This window comes from Phyllostomus hastatus, unplaced genomic scaffold, assembly GCF_019186645.2.
Source record: "Phyllostomus hastatus isolate PE091 unplaced genomic scaffold, TTU_PhHast_1.1 phas_scaffold_182, whole genome shotgun sequence".
NCBI lineage: Eukaryota > Metazoa > Chordata > Mammalia > Chiroptera > Phyllostomidae > Phyllostomus > Phyllostomus hastatus.
In genome coordinates this window covers 14,920,517-14,944,321 of record NW_025334013.1, presented here as the reverse complement: position 1 = coordinate 14,944,321, position 23,805 = coordinate 14,920,517, and the positions used below count along the sequence as shown (strand labels likewise).

Genomic DNA, 23,805 nt, shown 5'->3' with positions numbered 1-23,805 from the left:
CAGGCAGTCTGGAGCCGAGCCTCCTGGAGCCAGATGGAGACTCGCCAGAGGCCCGCAATCCGGCAGGGACGGCTCTCGTCCCCTCGCACCCTCAGTCGCGTCTCTCCGAGGCTCCGGAGCCCAGCCCGTGGACCCGGTGAGGTTGTACAGGGGAATTTGGGAGGGCCTCGCTCACTCAGCTGTCCATTCCACAGACGTACTATCTGTATGCTCCTCACTCGATCCCGTGACCTCATCCCCTCGAGGGCAGGGGCAGGGTGGGATGGCACAGGTGCACCTGGCACACAGTAGGCCCTTGGGCAACACTGCATGTAGAACCCCAAAGCGTCCGGAAGGACCCCACAGCACCCCTCCTGCGGCTGGGACTCAGGCTGCCAGACCCGTAGCCCCCCAAGCGGCCCAGATGGCGGGCAGCAGGCAGGCACCTGCTGTCTTCCCGCCAGGGGAGGACTTCCAGCAGCGACTTCGGGTGCCCCTAGGCCCCCAGATCCCTGCGGCCCGCTCTAGGCCCGCTCTAGTTCCCGGGGCGGCAGAAGGACAAGCGCTGGAGGCCAGGCCCTGGAGGCAATCCCTTGCGGAGGCCTGGAGGCTGGCTGACGCTCCCCAGTGGGCTGGGCCCGGCCACATGAAAGGCCCCTGGGCTCCACCCGGCAGCTGCCTGGAGTTGAGTCTGACGACACCGCCCCGGCCTCCAGGCTCCTCCACACCCGACCGGACCCTCGAAGTGGGCCTCCCACCAGAGACCTGGGAATCAGGCTTGTGTTCATGGGCAGAGGGGCCCCGCTGTTCCACTGCCAGGTTAGTGTTTATAGTCCCTATTGGACCGAGGAGGAAACGCAGGGTCAGGGTGGAGAACAAATTCACCAGGATCCTGCAGTTGGGAAGTGACGGAAATTAGAGTCACCTTCAAGTCCTGCTCTCTATCTATCTATCTATCGGGGTGCGAGATGGACTCCAGGACCAGTCCTCTTCAACGTGACACTTTTTAGGGGAATGAGGCAGCAAGAACACCACTGCAGCAGCACCAGCAGCAAACCAAGTGCTCGATGCCCCAACCCCCACCCTCCTCCCCAACACACATCGTCAGCTAGGGCAGCTGAGCCCCCAGGCACTGAGGCTCTGTCATTGTAATCTTAAATAGTGGCTTCAGAGTCGCCTGCAATTACTCTGCAGGCACAAGACCCCCTCACCCCACCCCATCCCACCCCACATGGGGAAGCGTCAACTGTCAGCCCATCTGACTTCAAACTCAAATCATTAAGGAAGAGAAAAGCAGGAAACCTTTCTGCTGGAGTAACTCAGCTCCAGGACACTTACCCCCTGCGGGGCATCAATGAATAGCTTCTGCCCGCAGCCTCTGCAGTTTTAAAAAGCAGCTCTAAGTGGGTGAGAGGCACATCACACACACACACACACACACACACACACATGCACACACCCCCCAAAATTGCTTGTTTGTTTTGAAAGTATGGAAAAATAGCAAGAGGTTCAGAAATGTTCGTTGATTGGTAATTTCTGTGTGAAGTACCAAGAGCATTATTACCTTGCCCCTCACCAGGTTTTAAACTGATCACTTCTCTGAAGTTGCTGGATTTCCCCCCAACGACTCTGTGAGGTAGGCGCCATTGTGGCCACAACTTACAGGCGAGGGAACGGAGACTCAGAAATGACTAGCCCAAGGTCACACAGCTAAGCCGCGGCAGAGCTGGGGCTTGAACCCGTGTATTGGTTCCAGTGCCCCTGCTCTAATTCCAGTTACCAACACGTCGTCACCTCCAGGGAATTCATCCAAGGGAAACCTGACACCTAGTGACTGTACTATGACCAAACATAGTACAGCCGGGGTTCTCCCGGGCTAGCCGGTATCACGGAACTCTGTCTGCAGTCAGGACCCACCAACGACTCTGCCCTCAGGCCTTCAAGTTTTAAAAACAATCTATGGAGGGGTAGCTAGAAAAAAAGATCGCTCCGACCTTGCCTGTGCCCACTCACCTCTGAAGGCAGCAGAAAGAGTGTATTTTAGAAGCCCGGCTAAAGCAGCCCAGAACCTCCGCCGCATCCCACCTTCCACGAAATCCAGACCCCACGCAGGGGGTCCTGGGGAAGGTCAGCACCAGCCAGTGGGGGTTCTAAACCCCGGATGTGGGGGGAAGGCACCCGAATTGGGCTAGGCAGCAGAGATGACTTCACTGAAAACCACCTCTCAGCTGCCTCAGCCCGAGGACTGCCCCTGAATAAGATCACCTGTATTTTATCGAATGCCTCCTCAGACCTCAGCTTTGCTAAACATTTTACAGCCTTCATCACACCTAACCGTCTTAAGAATCCAACAAAGCATTCTCGTCCCCATTTTCCAGATGAGGAAAATGGAGCTCAGACAAGTTGAATGACTTATCCAAGATCCCGCAGCCCATGAGGAGCAGAGTCTGGATTTGAACCCAGGTCCGGCAGAATACAGAGTGTGTGTGTTTAACCATCACACGGTGTCCTTCCCACCGGGGACTCTTCCAACCCAACAAACAAGTCCCTTTGGAGCAACCCAACTCTCCGCCCAAGACAGCTCTTAGAATCGCCTCAGAAGTTTCCTTTGGTGAGAAGGCAGGCAGCCGAGACGGAGCCGAGGCTGTCTCTGATCGCCGAGGCCCCTCGGAGTGTCAGAGAGTGGTGCCGAAAGCCTTCACAGTTTCAGCCCCGTGTTTCCCTGCTTAGCTCGAAACTGCTGGGCAGAGACGGAAAGAAAAAAAAAAAAAAACACCCTATTTTCCCAGGGAAACACTCAGCTCTCCCTTGAGACGGTGCTTGCCCCTACACGCCGGAGTGAGATCGTCAGCCCATTCATTTACTCTTACAAATTGCTCTGTGAATCCTGGCGCCGGCCTCCCTGCTCGCTCCCCTCTGGAAATCCCGTCCAGCCTGCACGCTCTCCGCTCTCTGAGCGCCAGGCACCCACCGATGTTTACTCACTCAAGTTCATTCGACATCTTCCTGCTTCCAGGCTCCGACGACAGGCACCGGCCGGAGACTCGGCTGACTGCTCCTGTCTCTATTTCTCCCCTGACACAGACATTCCCTGCCCGGGGAAGTGTTTGATTTATGTTGAGGTTTGAGTGTCGGGATTTTGCTGACAGGTAGGTTCCTGGCAGCGCTGGTGCTGATTGGCTACAGGTACAGGTGCCGGCGACAGCAGGTATACCTCAACAGGTGCAGCTGTTAACTCTTGCCCTGCTGTGCTGGGGGTGGAGCCAGGGGGGCCGGCTGGGTGGAGCTGGCCAATTCCGTCCTTGGTGAGGGGGTGGGGGGTGGAGATGAGGGAGGAGAGAGGGAAGAAAAAAAATGTTGGAAAGAAGATAGCTAGAGGAAAAGTACAGGGACAAACAGAAACTTGGCTAAAGGAAATCTCAGTTCCTGTGTCTAGTTAGTGTTCTGGATACCCAGGAACAGCGCCCCCCACCCCCAATTCTTTTGCCTCCTCCTCCTCCCCGCATCATACTTCACAGCCACTGGGGAATTCTCAAAGGAAAGAGGAGATCTCCTTGGTGGGTCTCCGTATAAGTTCCCTTTCTTTGTTGTTTTTTTTTTTTCCTTCAGATTATTATCACCTTTGTAGGCGAGGAAATGGAGGCCAGAGCGGTAAAGTCACTCGCCCAAGGGCACAGGCTAGTGAGCGTCAGAGCCCAGATCCCAGTCTTCAGCCACCTCGCTGTCCAATTCTGGCTGTCCCTTCGAGTTGCACTCAGCGGCCTCAATTCAGCATTCATTGAGCACCTATTGTGTGCCCTGCCCTACTCCAGGATCGCAGCTCTGGGGGAGTTTACAGTGTGGGGTGTGTGCGTGTGTTGGTGGCATGGGGTGGGGGGTGGGTGGGAGGCAACCTTTTATTTGGTGTGATACAGATCTGAATGAGATGCAAGCAAACCACATACCTCTGGCCAGCACGGCAAGGGTGGAAAACTTGGTCAGCCGCCTCCAGAGCCATAGCAGGCCGGGCATTTCACAAACCCCAAATGCGTGCCGTGTTCCGCATTGGAAACAGGAGAAATCGGGCGCCTGTTAGACTGAGTAATTGTGGAATAACTGCCGTGAGCCGTCTCTGTAAAGAACAAGGCTGGTAAACCCAGAAGATCCACAAACACAAACAGGAGAATGCTGGAGCTTTTTCCAGAGCTTACACCAGGATTAATTTGAAATTAAATCTAAGCCAAAGATCTTGGCATCTTTCTCCCCCCTCTTTCTCTCGTTCTTAACCCCCCAACCCCCCGCCTTCTCTTTTGGCAAATTATTCCTTTGCTTTGCTTTCCTGGGAGCCTCACCTTGGCCCACTCCTTTCTCTCTCAGGGAAAGGCGGGGTTTCAGTTACTCCTGCCAGTTCGATGGAGGTGTTCGGGGTAAAGTCAGAATCCAGAGGAGCCCTGGATTCCTCTGGGGCAGGCCTACGGAGAGGGAGAAGTAGGTTTGGGAGCTGTCAGGGGCTGGCCCCAAATGGGAGGCTGTGTTGGGGGCAGCCTAGATGGGCCCGTCAGATACTAGTGAACAGTCATGATAATTGCTAATCACGCCACCTCCCCAGAGCAGGCCTCGCTACCCGTCTGTGCAACGGTAGACTCGTTCAGTCACTGTGTGACGGCACTTTATTTCGGTTCTCTGCAAAGCCCTTAGGACTTCTTGATAGTTTTCTAATTATTTATTGTCAGTCTTCTCTTCTGGATCGCGCGCTCCAGAAGAGCGAGGACCTTGTCCGTCTTGTTCCCTGCTGAATCAATCGCCAGTGCCTACTGCACTGTCTGGCATACAGTAAGCGCTCAATATACCACACTGTGCTAAACCTTCACATATATTGTCTCATTGAATCCTTGCAACAAGCCTCTGAGATAGGCACTTTTATGAGCCCTGTTTTAGAGATGAGGGCACTGCAGTACAAAGTGATTAAATAAGTTACTCAAGCCGCAGACCCGGGGGTGGTGGAGCTAAAGCTGGGACCGGAGAGCGGAGTCTGGGTGTCCGACCACTTCACAGAGGTGCCTGCAAAGCTTACAGCGGCCCAAACGATGGCACGCTCGTCTGTGCGCCCGCCTGCCCACCTCCTGGAAGGCCTGGAGTTTCTATCAGCTGTGTTGCAATTCACAGGTAAAGGGCTGTGGGGTGACTCATGCCGGCTGGGCTCAGGTGGAGACTGGGATTTAGGTGGCGTGTCTGTGCTCGCTGGGCTTTTTGAAATGGGTCCTCTCCCTCTCCCTCTGAATCTTTAATCGCCTGCACCCATCTGCAGAGATCAGCAGAGGCCCAAACCACAGGGCAGAGGGTTTCTGTGTCTCTACACACCGGGGTGCTCTGGAAGGCTCCCTGTGTGGGATGGTGTGGTCTCGGATAGGGCGAGGCTGGGTCAGCATCTCTTCACCTTCTTGGATGGGCCCAGTTCTTGGATTCTTGGCCAAGGAGATGGAAAACAGAGACCAGCCAATCACAAGTGACATAATAATTACATTCACAACAGTCACGGTAAATGATGGCTACTATTTGTTTTGTGTTTGTATGCCATAAGCACTGTGCTGAAAGTTACCCGTGTTATCTGATAGTATTGCTCTGAAACCGACAGACCTGGGTGCAAATCCCAGCTCAGCCACTCACCGCTGTGTGCCGCTGCGCAGACGGTCTTCCGGAGCCTCAGTCTCCGCACCTGTAAAACCGGATATGAGCCCTGGCTGGAATAGCTCAGTGGATTGAGTGTGGGCTGTGAACCAAAGTGTCGCAGGTTCGATTCCCAGTCAGGGCACATGGCTGGGTTGCAGGCCATGATCCCCAGCAACTGCACATTGATGTTTCTCTCTCTCTCCCTCCCTTCCCTCTCTAAAAAATAAATAAATAAAATCTTAAAAAACCGGATATGAAGATAGTATCCCCCTCAGAAGGTCATCGTGAGGGTTAAATGAGATAACGTATATTGCTCAGTGCCTGATACACAGCACTTAATAATTTTTTAAGGAAAGCTTTTTTCCTAATTTCATTCTCATTTAAACCTAATGAGGAAGGTGTGGCCCCATTTTACAGATGAAGAAACTGAGACTCAGAGGGACTGAGTGATTTGTTAAAAGTCAGAAGTTAATAAGTGAAAGAACTGAGATTTGAACCCACATCTTTCTGCTTCCATTCTTGTAGGACTAGACTGAGTTAGGGATTGTCCTGGGTTCAAGTTCCGCCTGATCGCTGGCCACTTACTAGCTGTGTGACTGGGTAAAGCTTTTCTCCTGGAGCCTCAGTTTCCCTCTGTGTAAGACAAGGTTAGGGAATCACTATAAGGGTGCAGTTGCATATTAAATCACCTAACTTTTCTTTTCTAGATTACTTCTTGGAAAAGAAATGCTCTTCCTCCTGACATTACTCCTCCTGCTCCCCGGAAGGATGGCCCAGTCCTTTATCCCTCCCTCTCCTTTCCAGGGTTGTGGCTGCCCATGAGACATAGTTTGAAAAGAGCGTGATACCCTTAGCATGGGGAGGAGGAAAGGTCAGGACCACTAAGTCAAGTACATTCGGAGAGCCAGGGCTGCTCTGTGTGTCTGTGGAGGTTGTGTCCTGCACAGTCGCAGTGCCACTTGCAGTGTGGGACTCGCACCATTGGGCGTGGTGGCCTTGCTAGCAGCCCTTCCTCTTCTACCTCTTTAAGACTTCATGGTCATCCAAAACAATGAAAATCCATTGACCTCTATGACAACATTGAAAGGGCAAATGCCCAAATGTCAATGGCGCTTCTCCGGAGGTTCCAAAATGACAGAATTTTAATTTTTTTCTACCCCCCCCTCCCCAACCAAGCTTTCTGCATTCATCTCCCCTTGCAATGAGAAATTCCATATAAAAATTCCAGTTTAAATGTCACTAACCAAAATAAATGTCCATTGACTAAGAGGTCAGTGTGTCCCTGCTTTCCTGGAGCAAAGGTGCGAGGGAAGACAGCAGGGATTCAGGACCCCAGCTCGGAGCTTCCCTGCAAAGCACGTCGCCCAGCGTGCGGGCTGTGAGCAGTGAGCTCAGGAATCAGATCTGACCTTGACTTAATTAAAACAATCAGCTATCATAAAATGGGCATTTTCATGATATAGATGTTTGGTCTCATTCCTCCCTGTAAAATAGGCTCACAGTACCCACCCAGATGGAACTGGCTGCTGGAGCATCGGCCGAGCTACGAAAGGACGTAAGCTCTGGAGTTGACTAAGACCCAGGTCGGGCAACTTCACTTCCTGGCACCCGAACTCCTTCTCAGTGAAACGACTGTTACGTGGATTAGAGGAGATAACACAATGTCCTTAGTGTGTGCCACGCTTTATGTACGTGTGGTAGAATTCTCTCGAGTCTTATCAAGGAGTTGTCACAACCACCTGCGTTTCACAGAAGAGAGACAGACTCGGAGAGGTGAGGCCGCCAGTCAGCTGGCTCTCGACTTAGAGACAGAGATAGAATCGAAACAAGGTTTGTCTTACCGCAAAGCCGTGGAAGCAGGTCCTTAAGGCTCCTGCGTTCCTTTTTGGAGCAAAGCCTAGGATGGATGGGTGGGTGGAAGGAAAGAGGGAAGGGAGAAAAAAGAAGAAAAGTGATAGGCTGTTGATAGGATTTGTAAGGTAGGAAGGATCTGTATGCTTCCGGAATACAGAAACTATACAAGAAAAAATCAATTTTACGTGGCACATGCCCTAGCCCTCAACACAGTAAGTTTTCAATAAATACATGTTGAATAAATGAAAAATGGGGGAGTGTGTGTGTTACACAAGGTAATTGACATTGTAGGAAAATTAGCCCTTGTTGCCTCTATCCCATCCTCACCCCCAGGGAAGACCTCCTACTAGTAATTTGAATTCCTACTCTCCCGCTTATTAGTATACACATTTGGCCCAGTGACTCGGTTCTGTAAGTCTTGGTATGTTCCCGTCATACCTCCTTGGGTTGATCCGGGGTTCACATTAAATCAGATCTCAATGGAGAGCCCATGGCCAGAAGCAGGAACACAGTAACAGACAGCTGGTGTTGCAGGTGAGTCCCTGGCCTAGGGGTGCGCTGCCACTACCTGTTCCCAGCCCCAGTGCACAGCTCAGCGCACAGCTCTCAGCGCTGAGTCCCCCTTAAAATCAGCCCCCTCTGTGTGCAAAGCCCTTTCCAGTTTACAAAGTGTCTTCCTGTGCTTATCTCCTCTGATAAAGCCGGGGCGGGGGAAGGGAGAGTGTGTTATTGGCCCCCTGTGGTAGATAAACAGGTTCAGAGAAAGACCCCTACTTAAGTGAAGGAGTTTGGATTGGAACCTCAGATTTGGGTGAAGCATCACCCCCAATACCATCACGGATCCCAAGGGGTCCCAGAAGTACTATCCTGGGTGCACGCTGAAAGCTCTGCAAATGCTTCATGGTAATCTCCACCCCGTCAGTGGAGGTAAGTGGGGGAGAGGCCACGCCCCTGCACAGAGAATGTGACCCCAATGCGGAGGCATGGAAGACCTGGAAGTTGTGCGTGTGGAGGGTCAGCAGAAGGAGTGGTCAGTCTCCAGGCCCTTTCACATTCTGTACTTTAGATTTTTATCACAGTTCTGCCAACAACACCACCTACATTCCTCCCAGAGGTGCCTTGGACGTGAGGGATCATGGGGTCTAAAGTCATTCTAAAAGCTCCCTTTAAAAAACCAAGAGTCTCCCAATACCCTGGAAACAAACGAGCAGTTATTTTTTATTATTTTTTCATCAAGACGATAAGGATGAAAGAGGACGCTAAGCCCTAGCACTGGCACAGGTGAAGGGAAACCTCTCTCCTTGCCGGAGGGGGTGTGAACCAGCCCAAACTCTGGCCTCGGATGTGAGCTCACCCTTTGATCGAGCAATTTCACTCACAGGAATTTCGTCTGAGCAAATAATCTCCGGGAGCAAAGAGCTATCTGCAAGGATGTGCATCTGAGCACTGTTTCCAATCCTGGAGAATGAGAACGAATGTAAATACCCTTCTGCAGAGGCTCGGGGAGGGAAGTTGAGACACTGAACGCAGCTGCATCCTGAGCCCCGTTGAAAAGGGCCCCACAGGAGGCCCCTTAGCGCCCCGGAAGGCCCCTCCCCAGCGCGCAGCACAGTTGGCAGCAGGCGGGAGTCCCTCCTGTGTGGGAGGCACCGGGCTCGGGGTCGACGCCCATCCAGTCCTCACGACCCTGTGACGGAAGCAACATCACCCTCGCTTCACACGGGAGACACGTGGGGCTCGAAGGAGAACAGTCTACCCGAGGTTACTTCGGGGAGTCTCGGAGCTGGATCTCAAGCCTGGGTCCGATACTCTTACCTTTAAGTTTTTCACTTCCCTTTAGTAAACTGGTCCATGCCTATCTTTAAAACCCATTTGTGTGAATAGAGGACATACAGGAAAGAAACACAGCAGAATGTCACAGATAATGGGGTCAGGGGTGATTTACATTTTATTTTTTTAGCTTGTCTATGGACATTATTCCTTCCATTGCTAGGAAAAAGGAAACTTTACAGTTATTAAAAAGTAATAAGTCGGAGAAGGCTTATCCCTGAGCTGGGACAGTGCAGGCAGCCAGAGGGCTGTCCGAGGTCTTTCTCTGTCGCCAGGAACCAGCCAGAATAGGAGGCAGCTGGGGAGGGACTGCCAGGAAGGATGATGCAGCCTCAGCCCCAGAAGGAGAGCGCCTGCTGGACGGAACAGAATCCAGTGGGCTCAGCCCCAGAGGCCCCCCTTCCCCGCCCCCTGTTGGCCATCACCAGTCTGCATCTCAAAAGGGCCTGTAAGCAAAATACTGCCCACTTCCAAATACAAGAGGGCTTCACTGAGAAAAACCTACTTATCCCCACTACCAGCATGGCAAACAGCATTAAAAACGTACCCGCCCCCCGCCCATCTATCTGAAGTCAAACTAGGGGCTTGGAGGGCTCGAGTGAGGGTCTCCTTGAGGAACTGTATGTGGAGGAGAAATGCCCAATGCCTGGCTCGGGCAGACGGGGCCCTGGCGCCCCAGTGCCGGGCAGGAGGGGTGAGCATCTGGGGGCAGTGCTGCTGTCCTAGGTGAGGTGAGGTGGGGCGGGGGGGGCAGTCAGGTGGGGTTGGGCTGGGCGGGGTCTGCTCCAAGCTCAGAGAGGTTCAGGTGGACACAATTAACCCATAAGGTCCTTTCCTATGAAGAGTTTTCCTTCCAAGGTTGCCCCTGGTGTCTGTTTGGATCTGATCTCACTGGAGGTGGGATGAGGGGGAGTGATTCTCTAGGGCCTCTGGGCCCTGCACCTTCTCAGGAAGGCAGAGGCCATGTGATTAGAGGTGAAGTGCTTGACCTTGGACCTTGGACACTCCGGTGAAGGTTTCTCTAAATCCACGGCTGACCTGCCCGAGTGACTTTTAAGGCTCTAAGTTTGGGTGCAGGTGGTTAAGCGGTGGGGGGTGAGAAGAAGAAGGACATAGAAACTGGCCTGGAAGAACCGTGCCTGGCGCCAAGATCAGGCCCCTCTGGCTCGTCCCCCAGGAAAAGTCACCGTCAGTTCAGCACCCTTGCGTCTGCTCTGGACAGGCCGGCCCCACGGCCCACGCACAGGCCACGCTGTGGTCGGCTTTCCCTCCCAGACGGGGTTCGTTGATTTGGTTCTGTAAGCCCCACCTTTCATTCTCCAATTGCTCTCGCATCCTCTCCATGTGAAGGCCAGCTCTATATGTATGCATCCTTCACTTATACAATGAATATAGAGATTTGTTTAATTATTAAAACTTATAAAGGTAGCTCTTCTCTTTGAGCATTTCACTGTGTACCAGGCTCTGTGCCAAGCACTTCACCTCCCCATGTCCCTCAGTTCTTACAGCGGCCCAGGATTTAGGCACGATCACCTCCTCTATTTTACAGATGTGGAAACTGAGGCTTAGAGGGGCTAGAGAACTCAGTCAGGTCAAAGTGGGATTTGAACCTAGGCTGTTTGGCTCAAACACTCAAGCCGTGAACCACCACGGTGTGTTTCCTCAACAAGCAGCTGTCAGTAACCTTAGGAACTGTCCTGGTGGAGCGTGTGTAGCGCAGGCTGGGGAGGGGAACGAGTAAGGTGTATTTCTGCCCACAAGGAAGCCCGGTGGGGCACCTTCATCAGCCCCTCTATTCTGGAAACGCTTTCCTCCTTTCTCTCCAACTGGAATTCTTCAAAATTCATTTTGTCATCAAATTGCAAGAGACCCTCTTTTTGGGGGGCTCCATGGGAGTTCTCTAATCTCGCCCTCCAGGTGACACAGGATTCGGTACTGCAGAGAACCGGCCCCTATGCATGTATGTGCACGCACGCACACACACACGTGTGTGTGCACACACACAGGGTGGAGCACTTCTAGTTGAGAGCTTGAATTCTGGACCAAACTATTTGAGTTCAAATCTTGGCTCTACCGTGTACCACCTGTGTGACCTTGGGCAAGTCCTTTGGCCTTTCTGCACCTCAGCTTATTCATCTTTAAAGTGGGCATAGCTCCTACCATGCAGGTTGTTGCAAAGATTAAATGAGGTAACACGTGGAAAGCACGCAGCACTTCTCTCATTCACTGAGTCCGGATAATGTCAGCTACTGTTGTTATTACTTTAGGGGTGGGCACGTCTTGCCTTCCCAGTGAAACACTGAGCTCCTGGTCTCTTGCTTTGCTCCTGCTACCCAGGGCGCTCAGCCCCGTGCGGATGCGCCTGGTGGGGGAGGTTAGTCACCGGGTTCCGCAGCTTCAAGGGCGGGTAAGCGTGAGTGTTCCTCTCTTCCCAGGCTCCTTCCAAATCTGAGTCACACCTCCGCCGCTCTCCCTAAAGAGACGCTTCCTTGAGCCTCAGCCCTCTCGCCTTTCACAATGAGCTCAGTCATTTGCTCCTTTCTGCACGTTGAGGTCATAAGCAGACACGATCAGTGTTGCCCGTGGCTGGGCCTTGAGGAAACCTCGAAGAAGTTAAGAGTCTTGATAGGCAGGTGACGGTGACTTGAGTCTCTAGCAGGCGGCTGGTTGGCCATGTTTCAAAAATACTGGTGGCCTCTGAATTGACTGATGACCCAGTGTTGGGTCACGGTATTTCATCTGGCTGCCCGTGGACTAAGTGACGATTCAGACAGAGCCCCGTCTGGACGGGACATGTTTGGGAGCTTTTGGTTTCATTCTCTTCCAGTCCCCAGGCCCTGGGTTTCCCTAACTCCTGTGAGGGGGTTTCGGGTGTTAAAAGTTTAAAGCCCTCATCTTGAAAGACTCACAGTGTCTTAGATAGTTCAGTGTTCCAAGCTTCAGGCTTCTAAACAGACCTAGGTTTGAAACCTGGCTCAGCTTTTTGCTAACTGGGACCCTGAACTTTATCATTTGTTTCTCTGAGTCTGTCTCCCCATCTGTAAAATGGGGATAACAGCATTTGCTTTATAGGTTGTGAGGATTTAATGCAGGTGAAGTACCCAGCATAGTATCTGGGACATAGCTGTAACTGGGACCATTGTTCTGCAGTGGGAGAGAGAGCACTGGACCAGGAGTCGGGAGCTGAGGGTTTGTTTCAACTCTGCTGCGCCCCGGCTGTGCCGACCTTGGGCAAGTTAACGCCCTTCTCTGAGCTTGCGTTTCTTCCATGTGAAATGAAAGATTTAGATTTGAAGGGCACTCAGCTTCTTTCCAGCTATCTAAGATCTATGATGACTTTGAAGGTACCACCCCCAAAAAGAAAGAAAACAGAAGGAAAAAAGAATTAGTACCAGATGCCTTTGTCTGCCAAAATCACATTTCACAAAATCACATCCGTCTGCCAGGGCCTGGATGCCACCTTCCCAAAGCCACCCCATCCTGCAGCCTCTGGGGAGAACCTCCCAACCACACAAGCTGTTTGCAAGGCCCCAGGAGGCTCCCTGGAGCCAGGTGAGGCCGGGAGGCCTGGGGAAGGAAGGCCCTCAGCATGAAGAACCAGCCAGTCCCACCTGGGACCTCCCCCTTCAGTGCCCCGGGCGAGTGCCCCCGCCCATCACTCCCCCAGGATGGATTAGTTTACGGCCAGGGAGGGACCTTTCTTCTGGAGCCAGAGGGTGTCCTGATCGGTTGTAAAACAGGCCCACCAGGGCAATAGAACTTTTTTTTTCTTTTTGGCCTAGTGACCTCTGACCCCTTCCCTCCACGTGGCCCCCCTAGCAGTCTGAGAAACCCCCAGCAGGAGACCAAGGCTGGGAATGCAGGAGGCCTGAGGAGCGGAGGCAGCCAGCATCCCTAAGAACGAGAATTTCCCACCCCCCGTAAGAGGCTCTCTGTTTAGGTAGAGTCCCACTGTGTTAGGGGGGATAATATAGGTGGGATTTACACAAAATAAAAAAGAATTGGTTTCAGCTAGTTCTACCAGTTTTTACCCCTCCTCCCCACAGTCAAATATCACTTAACCATTTTAATGTAACACATTTTCTTTTACGGAGACAGAGGGTTTTAGAGGAATTTATTGGTGGTAATTAACAAACACAGGTAGCTTTTATCAAGCTCATACTGTCCAAACTGTGCCAAATATTTTATACCCATTAATTTATTAGTCAAAATATTATTTTATTAAAATAATAAAACTATTATTTAAAAATATAACAAAATGGTATTAAAATATTATTCCTCCCCCATACTTCCTATGGGGGAAAAATGTGATTTTCATTTTTTAGGTGGGAAGACTGAGGCTCAGAAAAGTAAAGTGATTTTCTCAAGGGAGAGGTAGGACTTGAACCCAGGGACCATGTTACTCCAGAACATCAGCTGCAGCCATGGCTGCGTGTGCGAACTGAAGCCTCGTTGAGGAAGCTCTGCCCAGACTGTAAGGAGACACAGATCTGCCCACCTTCCGGGAAAGCCCGGACTCTGTTTTCCGGAAGACCCCTCCGATCCCCTCTGGTCCTTTGACGGCCGGGGGACCTGACGCACGGGGGGAAGGGCGGCTTGTCCGAGCCGCACCTGAAGGGGGCAGAGCTCAGCGGTCTTCTTCACGCCTGTGTCTGCAGGAAAGAGGCCAGCTTGGGGGTAAGAGTGCAAAGGGGGACCCTGTCTCCCAGTCACTGTCATGTCCAATGGCCAGTAACCACGAACTTTTCCCTCCTTTGCGTTCTGTCCAGCAATTGCAGGGTCCAGATGGGGCCAGTTTTGAAGATAACGTTTCTGTAGCAATTCTGCAATATTGATATCCTTTCTAGACCCCAGGCAACCCCTGAGCTGGTTCCCTTTGTAGCTTAGAAGTTGCTTCCCTCTTCCTACTTCCTTGCAACTGCGAGGCTCAGCTCAAGACCACTTCCTTCCCTTCCTTTCCCTGTGTCTTCCTGAGGAATCAGCTCCCTCTTCTTCATGGCACCAGGCTCTAGGCAGCTTGCTCCATAACTCTCCTGGACCCGAACCACTTCTGAATTCCCCAACTCATGTCAGGGAACCTCACAGCTGCATTCTGGGTAACACAAGAATGCCCAAGAATGCTCCAGGCAGAAAGGATTCTGGGATCAAAACATTTGGGAAAAGCTTCATACTAGCCCATCAAGGCAAGTCCCTGGAAAGTCCTGAAGTCAGGAAACCTGTTTTGTTTGTGTTTTTAACCCAGAGTTTCCCAGACTGAGATGACCGTGAAATCGTCTCCTGCATCCGCACCATGTATCTATAGCAACGCACAGAACCAGTGGTCCTCTGTGGACAGCGCTTGGGGAAGTGCTGCCCCCAGCCCTCCACCACAGCATGGAGTGGACCTTCATTGATTCAAACCCTTCCTGTTTCTCTGGGCTAATCTCACAGATAATCTAAGGAGATGTCTGCTCAGTAGGGTCTTCGAGAAAGACATACTCAAGAGGGACGAAGACTTTCCGAACAAAATTTCATGAGGATGCTATTAGAAAAGACTGAGGATTTTCCAGAATTTGGGAAAGGAGAGTAGAATTTAGACAATCGGGATTAACCAACCTTTTATTTGCTTTCTAGTCAAAGAACCAAAGCCAGGGATGTGATGTGATGGGGAATAAAGCCCAGAACCCAATAGGAAGTAAATAACTTTGGGGTGAATGAACTAATGAGTGAATGGACTGTTTGGTCAGAGAGTTGGGAGCCTGGCTGACTGAATGGATGTGTGTGTGTGTGCGTGTGTGTGTGTGTGTGTGTGTGTGTGTGTGTGAATGAATGAACAAATGACCGACTAGTCTCCCAGCCTCCAGACGCATGCCTTTCATGCTCTCTGCCATGGAGACGGATGCACCTTCTTCAAACCCAGGTCCCATCAGCCTGCTCTTCTGATCAGAAGATCTGGTGGCTGCCTGCTGCCCTCAGGAAAACAGTCACGTGGCTCAACCTGCCGTTTGAAACCCTGAGAAACAGAACTCCACCCGACCTTCCCATCCTTCTGCCTCACTGTAGTGCCACTCGCCGTCCCCAAATGTACTTTATGTTGGCCTCTCTCCCTTTCTGCCTTTTCTCAAACGACTCTCTTTGCCTCACACCTCTCCTGCCACACTGTTACTTAGTCAACCCTAGCAGTGTTTTGAGGCTCAGCTCAGAACCTACCAACCACCCGTGTTAAGTGAAAGACGTCAGATACAAAAAGCAGACAGTGTGAGAGTGAAGAACAGGCAAAACTAATCTATTGTAGAAAAACAGAGCTGTGGTTGCCTTTGGGGAGGAGGCATGGACTGGAAGAGGCACCAAGGGGCTCTGGGGGAAATACTCTATACCTTGATGCTGGTGGTAGTTACGTGAGTGTATACATGTGTCAGAGTCATTGAATTTAAACCTGCGCATTTCTTTGTATTGTAAAGTTAATCTAAGAATTAAAATTGTGCCACTTGGATCTCCCTGGCAAGAGCTCACCCCTTTGTTCACTGTTCTCTCCAAATACTTCGTCTGTTCTGGCAGCACATCCCTTAACACAGACAGCCTTCTGCGAGGGTCCCTCGTGGCCACGCCTGATTTCTTCCCCTGCCGCGCGTGAGCTGCCCCTTCGGTCCTCGCATGGCAAGCGTTCAACAAACTCGGGACTGATGAGGCCAGATCCATAAAACTAAAGAACAACTTCTATCCTGTGTTAAGTACCCACCGTGTGCCAGGCTGCACGCTGAGTTCCCTACACACATATTTAACTCTGTGGCTGCATGCATTCACACATACAGGTGCATACATACACACGCACATGTATGACCCCCATGAAATAAATACAGAGTAGCCACTAAGCTTGAAAGTAGGCAAATATGCATAGCAAACATGAATGGTTTAGCTATATTACATCATAAAACAGGCAAAACAAATGTGTCTGTTTCCAAACTTGACAGTCACCCTGCGATTGTGTGTGTGCGTGCGTATGTGTTTGTGATCACCAGTCTCCAGTTCACACCGAGAACGCTGAGGCCCAAGGTCGGAGAGACGTGCGGTACTGGCCAAGACGCCAGCGGGGGACGGCTGCTGTCAGAGCCATTCACTGGGCCGCCTCCACAGAGGCGTCGTGTAATCCAGAAGAAATGCTGTGAGGCTTCTGGCCAAGAGACTTAAAAACAGCGGTTTCTCTGGAAATGAAAAGTTTATGTGAGTGAGGGTGCGTGTGAGTTTTCCGAGAAGAGTCAAGGCCGAGTTGGACTTCCACGACTTCGGGGGTGCTTAGCAACAGAAGCCCTTGGGCTTAGGGTCCTAACCGTACCCCGTAGCAGCTGCGAGATATGACCTTGGGCAGGTCATTTACTGTCCCCCAGGTTGGCGTGACAGCAGTGCCTAACTCATGGCGTTTTAGGGGAGGATTCTATGAGATCATGCATGTAAATCTTTCAGCATGTGTAAGTTCCCAGTAAATGTTTGTCGAGTTTATTATTATTACTTCACTATTTTTACTATGATTATAACTCCTTGCCCTCCTCCTCTTTCCCCGGTCCACCCACCCCGAACCGTCCTTTGGCCTGCTCCCAGCCCCTCCCTTTCCTCAGAGGACAGAAACCCAGGACACGGTTCTCTCTACGAGCAGCTGTGACACACAGTTTTGTCATGAGCACTGAGCACGGCACCCAGTCAGCCCAGGGATCCCTGGGTGATTTGGCGGCAGGGGGTGGGGGTGGGGGCAGGAGGTGGGAATCTTTCCTTATTTTTTAAAAGAATCCTTGCCACCCGTTCTGGGCTTCTCCTTCCCAACCTCATCCTGAGATGAGGTGGTTGGAAGCCTTACAACAGGACGAATGGGGCCCGCTGTGGTGCGAGGCCCCCTCTGAAGTGCAGGTGCAGTCCAGGCCTTGGACTTTGGGGGTCAATGGGAAGACAGGGACCTGCCGGCTGGAACAGTGCTTGCCCTTTGGGTCTCCATCTGGGGGGGGGGCTGGCTGGGGATGAGGTGCACCCAGTTTATTCTGAAGACTGGACCCCGGGGTTTCCTGGCCTCGGCCTGAAACAACCCTCGGTCAGGTGGAGAATGTGCCGGAAAAACCCTCTCAACAATCGAAGCTTCGGTCTTTTCAATCTGGAGAGCTCAACAGGCAAGTGTTATTATTACAGAAGCAACCCATGCTCGCTGACAGGAAAAGCAAACAAACAAAAATGCTGATGAATACAAGGAAAAATTCAATACTGGTGACACTGCTTCACCCAGAGAGAACCACTGCTGTTCTCCCCTCTGTTTCCCTCTGTGGGGAGGGGGGCCGCCACCCCAGGGCTAGAGTGCAGGCCCGAGAGTGGGCGGGACCCTGATCTCAGCCCTGGGCATGGAGACCTCCAAGCCTTGTTTCCTTGGTCGTGAAACAAAAATAAGAGAGCATCTATGTCGTTGGGTTGACGTGATGCCCGGATATGACTCAATAAATGCCAGTTCTTAGTATTGCAAATGCAGATTCTCACCCCAAAATGCTCTCACGCCACAGATACTGTTTGTGACCTGCCTTTTTTCTCACACCCGGCAACAATGTGAATCTCTTTCTAGCATGAAATGTTCTTTAAAAAAAAGATTTTATTGATTTTCAGAGAGACAAGAAGGGAGGGAAGGGAGAGAGGGAAGGAAACATCAGTGTGTGGTTGCCTCTCGCACACCCCCAGCTGAGGACCCGGCCTGCAACCCCAGGCATGTGCCCTGACTGGGAACCGAACCAGCGACACTTCAGTTTGCAGGTCGGCGTGAATCCACTGAGCCACACCAGCCAGGGCTAACCATTCTCTGATGACCTTTGTGTGGAAGGCCTGGCCTCCTTTGCTCGTCCCCCACGGACGGACGCGCAGGTTGTATCCAGCCAGTGTTTCATCATTGCGGACCATGCTGCGTGGACACAACTGTGGCTACATGTTTGTGCCCAGACTTAATTACCTCCTTGGGGCCTGTCTCAAGGGGGAGAAGTGCAGAGTTTTACGGGAATACACAGTTTTATCCTTGATACCTGTCACCAGACTGCCCTCTAGAGAGGTGGTGCCAAGTCCCTTTCCTCCCAGCAAGGGACGAGAGTGATGAGCTCGCTGAACCGTCACCAACACTGGCTTTTATCACTTTTGTTCATCTGGAAACAATTATTCTTGAGCAAGGGAATTTCTCTTATCTACCTGATTCAACTGGGAACTCCCGGAGGGCAGGACAGGTAGTTCCTTCGTCTCCGGGTAGCTCCCAAGCCTCTCGCGTGCTCTGCCCGCAGCAGGCACTCAAGGGGTATCTGAGCGGGGTCTCAGAAGCCCAGAGTGGCTGTTCCAGTGCCCTGGACGGCCAGTGCCTGTGCACTGCAAAGCCTCACAGCCAGGGATGGGGCCTGGACGGGATTCAGAGATGCACAGGGAGCGCAGCAAAGGCATCTCCAGAGGCACTGCCCCGATGGTATGCAGATGTTAATCAGCGAGTGACACGTTCTGAGATCAGCCTGGGCTGGGGCCACTTCTCTGCCAGGAGATTTGCATGTGCAACCTGAGCTCCGGTGCAGCTTCAAACACCAAGGGCAGCTCTGAGCCAGGGTTCTTGGGTTTCGCGCTGTCACCATTTTGGCAGTGGCTCAGGACACGTCATTTCGTTCTTTTGGGCTTGGTGTCCCCATCTGTTTATTGGGGGAGTTTAACAGTGTTCCCACCGGAGGTGTTTTAACAACCATGGGATTCTGCCTCCCTCTCCCTTCTAACATTTATTGAGGATTTATTATGCCAGCCGCCTGGTGCCCAGAGGCGAGGAAGCCTCTCGCGTGGTCGCTGCCCTTGCCCCTGGGCCAGGGCGAGGAGCCCAGGCGCATGCTCGGACTCGAGCACCGAGCACTGCCGCCGTCCAGCGCAGGCCAGCCGCCAGTAGTTCCAGTCCCTGGTCCCGCTGCAGGGAGACAGCACCTGCCAACCTCTGCCGGGGCTTGTCCTCTCCAGAGCTCCCCTCAGCGCCAAGGCAGGGGGACGCCAGAAATGGCCACTCTTGGCAGGCCCGACCCTGCACCGTCTGTCCGGCCACCAGTGGGCGGGGCAGCTGACGGGTGAGATGGGGGAGGAGAGGCCCCCAGCCCCCAGCTCACACTCCCCCTGCCTTGTTTCTAGGGTGATCTTTCCCACACGGTGCCTTTTATTGAACCTAGTGTATAAAAACTGCCACTTCAACATGTCCTTCATATAAACTATCAATGAGGTATTTTACATGTTTTTTGCACAAGTCTTTGAAATCTGATAGGTATTTTACACCTGCAACCCGTCTCAGTTTGGACCCTGGAGTTTCAGGGGCTAGGAGTCAAACGCTAGAAACAACCCAGGTGGCCACCAGCTGATGAAGAGCTAAACCAAAGGCGGCGTGTCGGCACGGCGGGATGTTATTCAGCCGTGCAACGTGGAGGAATCCTGGCGAACATGCCAAGTGAGAGAAGCCAGACACAAAAGACCACGCACTGAATGATTCCGTTGGTGTGGATGTGTCCAGGACAAGCAAATCCACAGAGATAGGGAGGAGGTTGTGCTCGCCAGGGACTGGGGCAAGTGCGGAGTGACTAATAAAAAGGTGCGGGGTTTCTCTTCGGGGTGGTGACATGTCCTGGCCGTAGTGGTGATGGTTGCATAACCTCGTGAGTATGCCAACGGCCACTGAGTTGTACACATTAAAATGGTAAATGTAATGGCACGTGAATTATATCTCAATAAAGGTGAAGGATAAAATATATTAAAAATAAAACGTATTCCTACCAAAGCAATGAAGTTGGCTTCAATAGGAAAATATTTTATACCGACTCAGTTTCCAAACTTAAATGTCAACTAGCTAAGATTAAATAAAATTTAAAATTCAGTTCTCGGTCACACCAGCCACAGCTCCAGTTTCTAAAGCCACCTGTGGCCAGTGGCTGCCGTGGTAGACAATGCAGCTCTGAGGTGTTGCGGCTGCAGGAGACCCACTGAGGCTACTCCCTGGGTAAGGCCTGGAGGGCTGGGAGCAGATCGGTAGGAGGACAGCGGGGCAAATGAGTGAATGAAGCTGAAAGGGTATGTGCAGCCCTTTTCTCCCCATCATGGTGCAAAATCATACCAATTTCATCAGACCTTTCCAACAGCAACTCTGTAGCTGAGGAACGCCACAGGCTGTCAAAATGAGAAGGAACTGACGTAACCAGTTTTCAAAAATTCACCTTCTCTGCGGGGTGCGCTGTCCCATAGGCTGTGTCCCCAACCACAATCAGGACACAGAACGGTTCTGTCACTCCCCGGTTCCCTTCTGCTGCCCGTAACCGTTTCGCACTTTCACTTTTTGGCGGCCCACCACTTACCAGGCCCCGGCTTTGCACTGCCCAGGAGCTTTCTTACCTAATCCCCTCCACAGCCCTGTGTGGTTCCGTCTCCTCAAAGACAGCTCCCGGTGGAGTATGGGGATGTGAGCCCCGATCCACCGGCTCCAAAGTCCGCTTTACTCCCCCTGCAGCACTGGGCTGCTCAGAAGGCCCCCCTTGCACCCACGCGGGGAGGGAGGGAGGCGCAGCAGAGCAACTGAGGAGCAGGGACCAGCAGCCAGCTGCCTCCTGCCCGGTGCGGGCTGGGGTCTTTCTCCCCATCCCGAGGGAAACTACCATCTGGGGTTTCAAAACCCGTTTTCAGGCTTCATTTTTGGCTAAAAATGTTGTTTGACTCCCAGATGACCTATTGTCATCTTCTGGATCTCCTAGATCTGTTTTGTTCCGTTTTTAATTTAAATGTTTTTTTGTTTATTCTATTACGGTTGTCCAGATTTTTCCCCCTGGGCCCCCCTCCACCCAGCCCACTCTCCACTCCCACAGGCCATCCCCACACCGCGGTCCGTGTCCGTGGGTCAGTGCAGCTGTGTTCTTCGACTAATCTCTTCACCTTCCTGCAACCGGTCCCCACCTCCCCACCCGCACCCCTCCGGCAGCCGTCAGGCTGTTCCATGCTTCTCTGCCTCTGGCTCTGTGTTGCTGGTTAGTTTATTTTGTTCATTAGATTCCACTTATAAGAGAGATCATATGGTATTTGTCTTTCACGGACTGGCTATTTCACTTAGCATGATAAATCAACAAACAAGTGCTGGCAAGGATGCAGAGAAAAGAGAACCCTCGTGCACTGCTGGTGGGAATGCAGACTGGATCAGCCACTGTGAAAACGGTATGGAATTTCCTCAAAAAAAAAAAAAGAAGAAGAAGAATGGAACTGCCTTCTGACCCAGCGATTCCACTGCTGGGAATATACCCTAGGCTTGTTTTATAAACTCCTCTCCTTTCTCAGGGTGGGATGACACCCAGACTTCCCAGTTTAACTTCAGGTCAGGAGGGGCTCAGGCCGTTTGCAGGAAGCTGAGGAGATTTAGGAACAGATCTCTCCGAGGCCTTGCCTGTCCCCGGGTCCTGCAGAGAACTCTGTCCCAGACGAGGCCTGGTCTGCCACCCAGAAGGCTGGTTCCACACGCATGTCCTGGTCGCCTCCACCCAAGCTTCACCAGCAAATTTTTGCAAACAACCCCCCTCTGAGAACTGTGCAGTGAGTCTAATGCCCGGCCTTTTGGGGTAAAGCCCAGGCGAGGGGAAACCAAACACTTTAGGGCTGTGGAAAGGCAGCCGCTCCCGCCTCGTGCACTTCTGTGACGGCTCTCATTGTGGGAGGAAGCCAGAACTTAAAGAAAAAAGAAAGTGTGACAGAGCCAAACACCAGCCATGAACGAGAGTTGCAGGCAGGCGGGCCTGAATTTCAAAAGGTGGGATACGGTACCAAAAATAAATAAAGAGATTTTGTTTTGGCCTAAATCTGAGCGACAGTTTAAAAGAAGCTTGGGTTTGATTTACCAAGGATATCCTGGGGTTGATGGGTTTACTTTTTTTAAAAAGTCTCAAATATAATGTATGTTTGTTGGAGAAATTTTTCAAAATTGCCGAAAGCAAACAAATAACCAAAACATTTAGAACCACATTATTCCACCATTTGATGCTTTAAAAAAATTTTTAAATTAAAGCATAGTTGACATGCAATATTATATTAGTTTCAGATGTACAGTGTAGTGATGCGACGTTTACATTCCGTACTATGTGATCACCGCGATATTGTCAGCACCGATACTTTCAACCTTCCCAACTATTTTCTTCTGTCGTAAGTGGATTTCTGCACACGACTGGGGTCGCATGCAAGGTACTTGTCTTACAGACTTGCTTTAAAAAATAATAAAATAGTATCAGTGGTTTTTCTTTGTTGTTTTTTTAAATGTCCACGTCCATAGTTCTGAGGCACACCAGGTAAATTATTAATATAACCAGAAATGATCCCCCCGCCTCCTGGGAGATGAAGATGATTAAGCACAGCCACTTCAGGGTGGCTTATTAAGGAGATAACCTCCTCCATCTCTTCTCGGGAAGCTGGGCTGTTCAGCCGGCCGGGCCCCAGATGAAAGGGCAGGGGCAGGGCTGAGTCAGCACTCTGCGTTCTCCCTGCTGCCACCTGTTTTATTAAGCGTGCTGGTGTGTCCAACGCCTCGGAATGAAAAGAAAGGCTTTTTTTTGTGTGTGTGTGAACCAGGACTGTGTCCCCTCACCCCCCCCCTCCCCCGCCCACCTCAGCGTAGCAGCTGGAGGCTGAGCCCTCGGCGAACGCACAGACCTTCCTCAGAAACCAGGGCGCTGGCAACGCTGCGGAGAGGAGGCGACCCTGCCGCCTGTGCAGACCAGTGCGGGCCTCTGAAGGGAAACAGAAACGTGTGCGCAAACTCTCCTCAGTTCCGTGATGGTTGCGTGCATTGTGTTTGCCTCTGGGGCCAGGAGACGGGGAGCTCGTGGCCCCTGGTGAGGGAGTCTGCCCCCTGGCCCTCGCTTGCCCTGAGCTGAAATAGCCCCTCTCTGTCCACTGGCGTGAGCTGTCCTGCTGTCCTTCAGCCTGCCCCTTGTCCTTCCCAGTGACGTAACCGAGCTGCCCGGTACAATGTCAAACTTCGCCACAATGCTGTAAATGACCAATAAAAATCCAGGGACAGAAGGCTCAGGAAGAAGGAAACTCTAATTAGGGAAATCCTGAATCTCCTAAGCATGCTCATTAATGAGAGGGAACATAATAACAGGCGACGTGGAGAAGCTCATAAATTACCGACAAAGCCCAGCACAGTCGAGGGTGGGGCCCGGCGGATGGAGCCCAGGTTCGTTTCTGGGGTTAATGGAACCCGCCTGGGCCCCGGGTTTGCGCAACGCCGGGCACGGTGTTTCCTTCCTGCCGCCCTGGCAGAGATGAGTAAGTTCGAGGGAGGCGATCACAGCACAGTCACCGCCAGCCGGAGCGATACTTGCTCTGGGCCAGAGGGAAGCGGTCACCAGAGATGAGTAGGACCCGTGCTTTGTCTTGGAGAGGTGCTCGCACGTCGGTAAATGACATCCCCCTCCCTCCCCCTCTCCCTATTGCACATCCTTCCCTCCCTGTCACTTATCACGGAAC

General features: G+C 52.0%; 1 protein-coding gene across 1 annotated transcript in view; it reads right to left on the bottom strand.

Annotated features, from left to right (window-relative positions):
• Positions 1-3,199, bottom strand: part of GRHL3 (grainyhead like transcription factor 3) — a 33,725-nt gene extending 30,526 nt beyond the window's left edge. The window contains exon 1 of the mRNA XM_045858420.1: positions 2,965-3,199. Coding sequence (XP_045714376.1) covers positions 2,965-2,981 — 17 coding nt within the window. The 5' untranslated portion in view covers positions 2,982-3,199. The remainder of the gene's footprint in view (positions 1-2,964) is intronic.
• Positions 3,200-23,805: the final 20,606 nt, after the last annotated feature.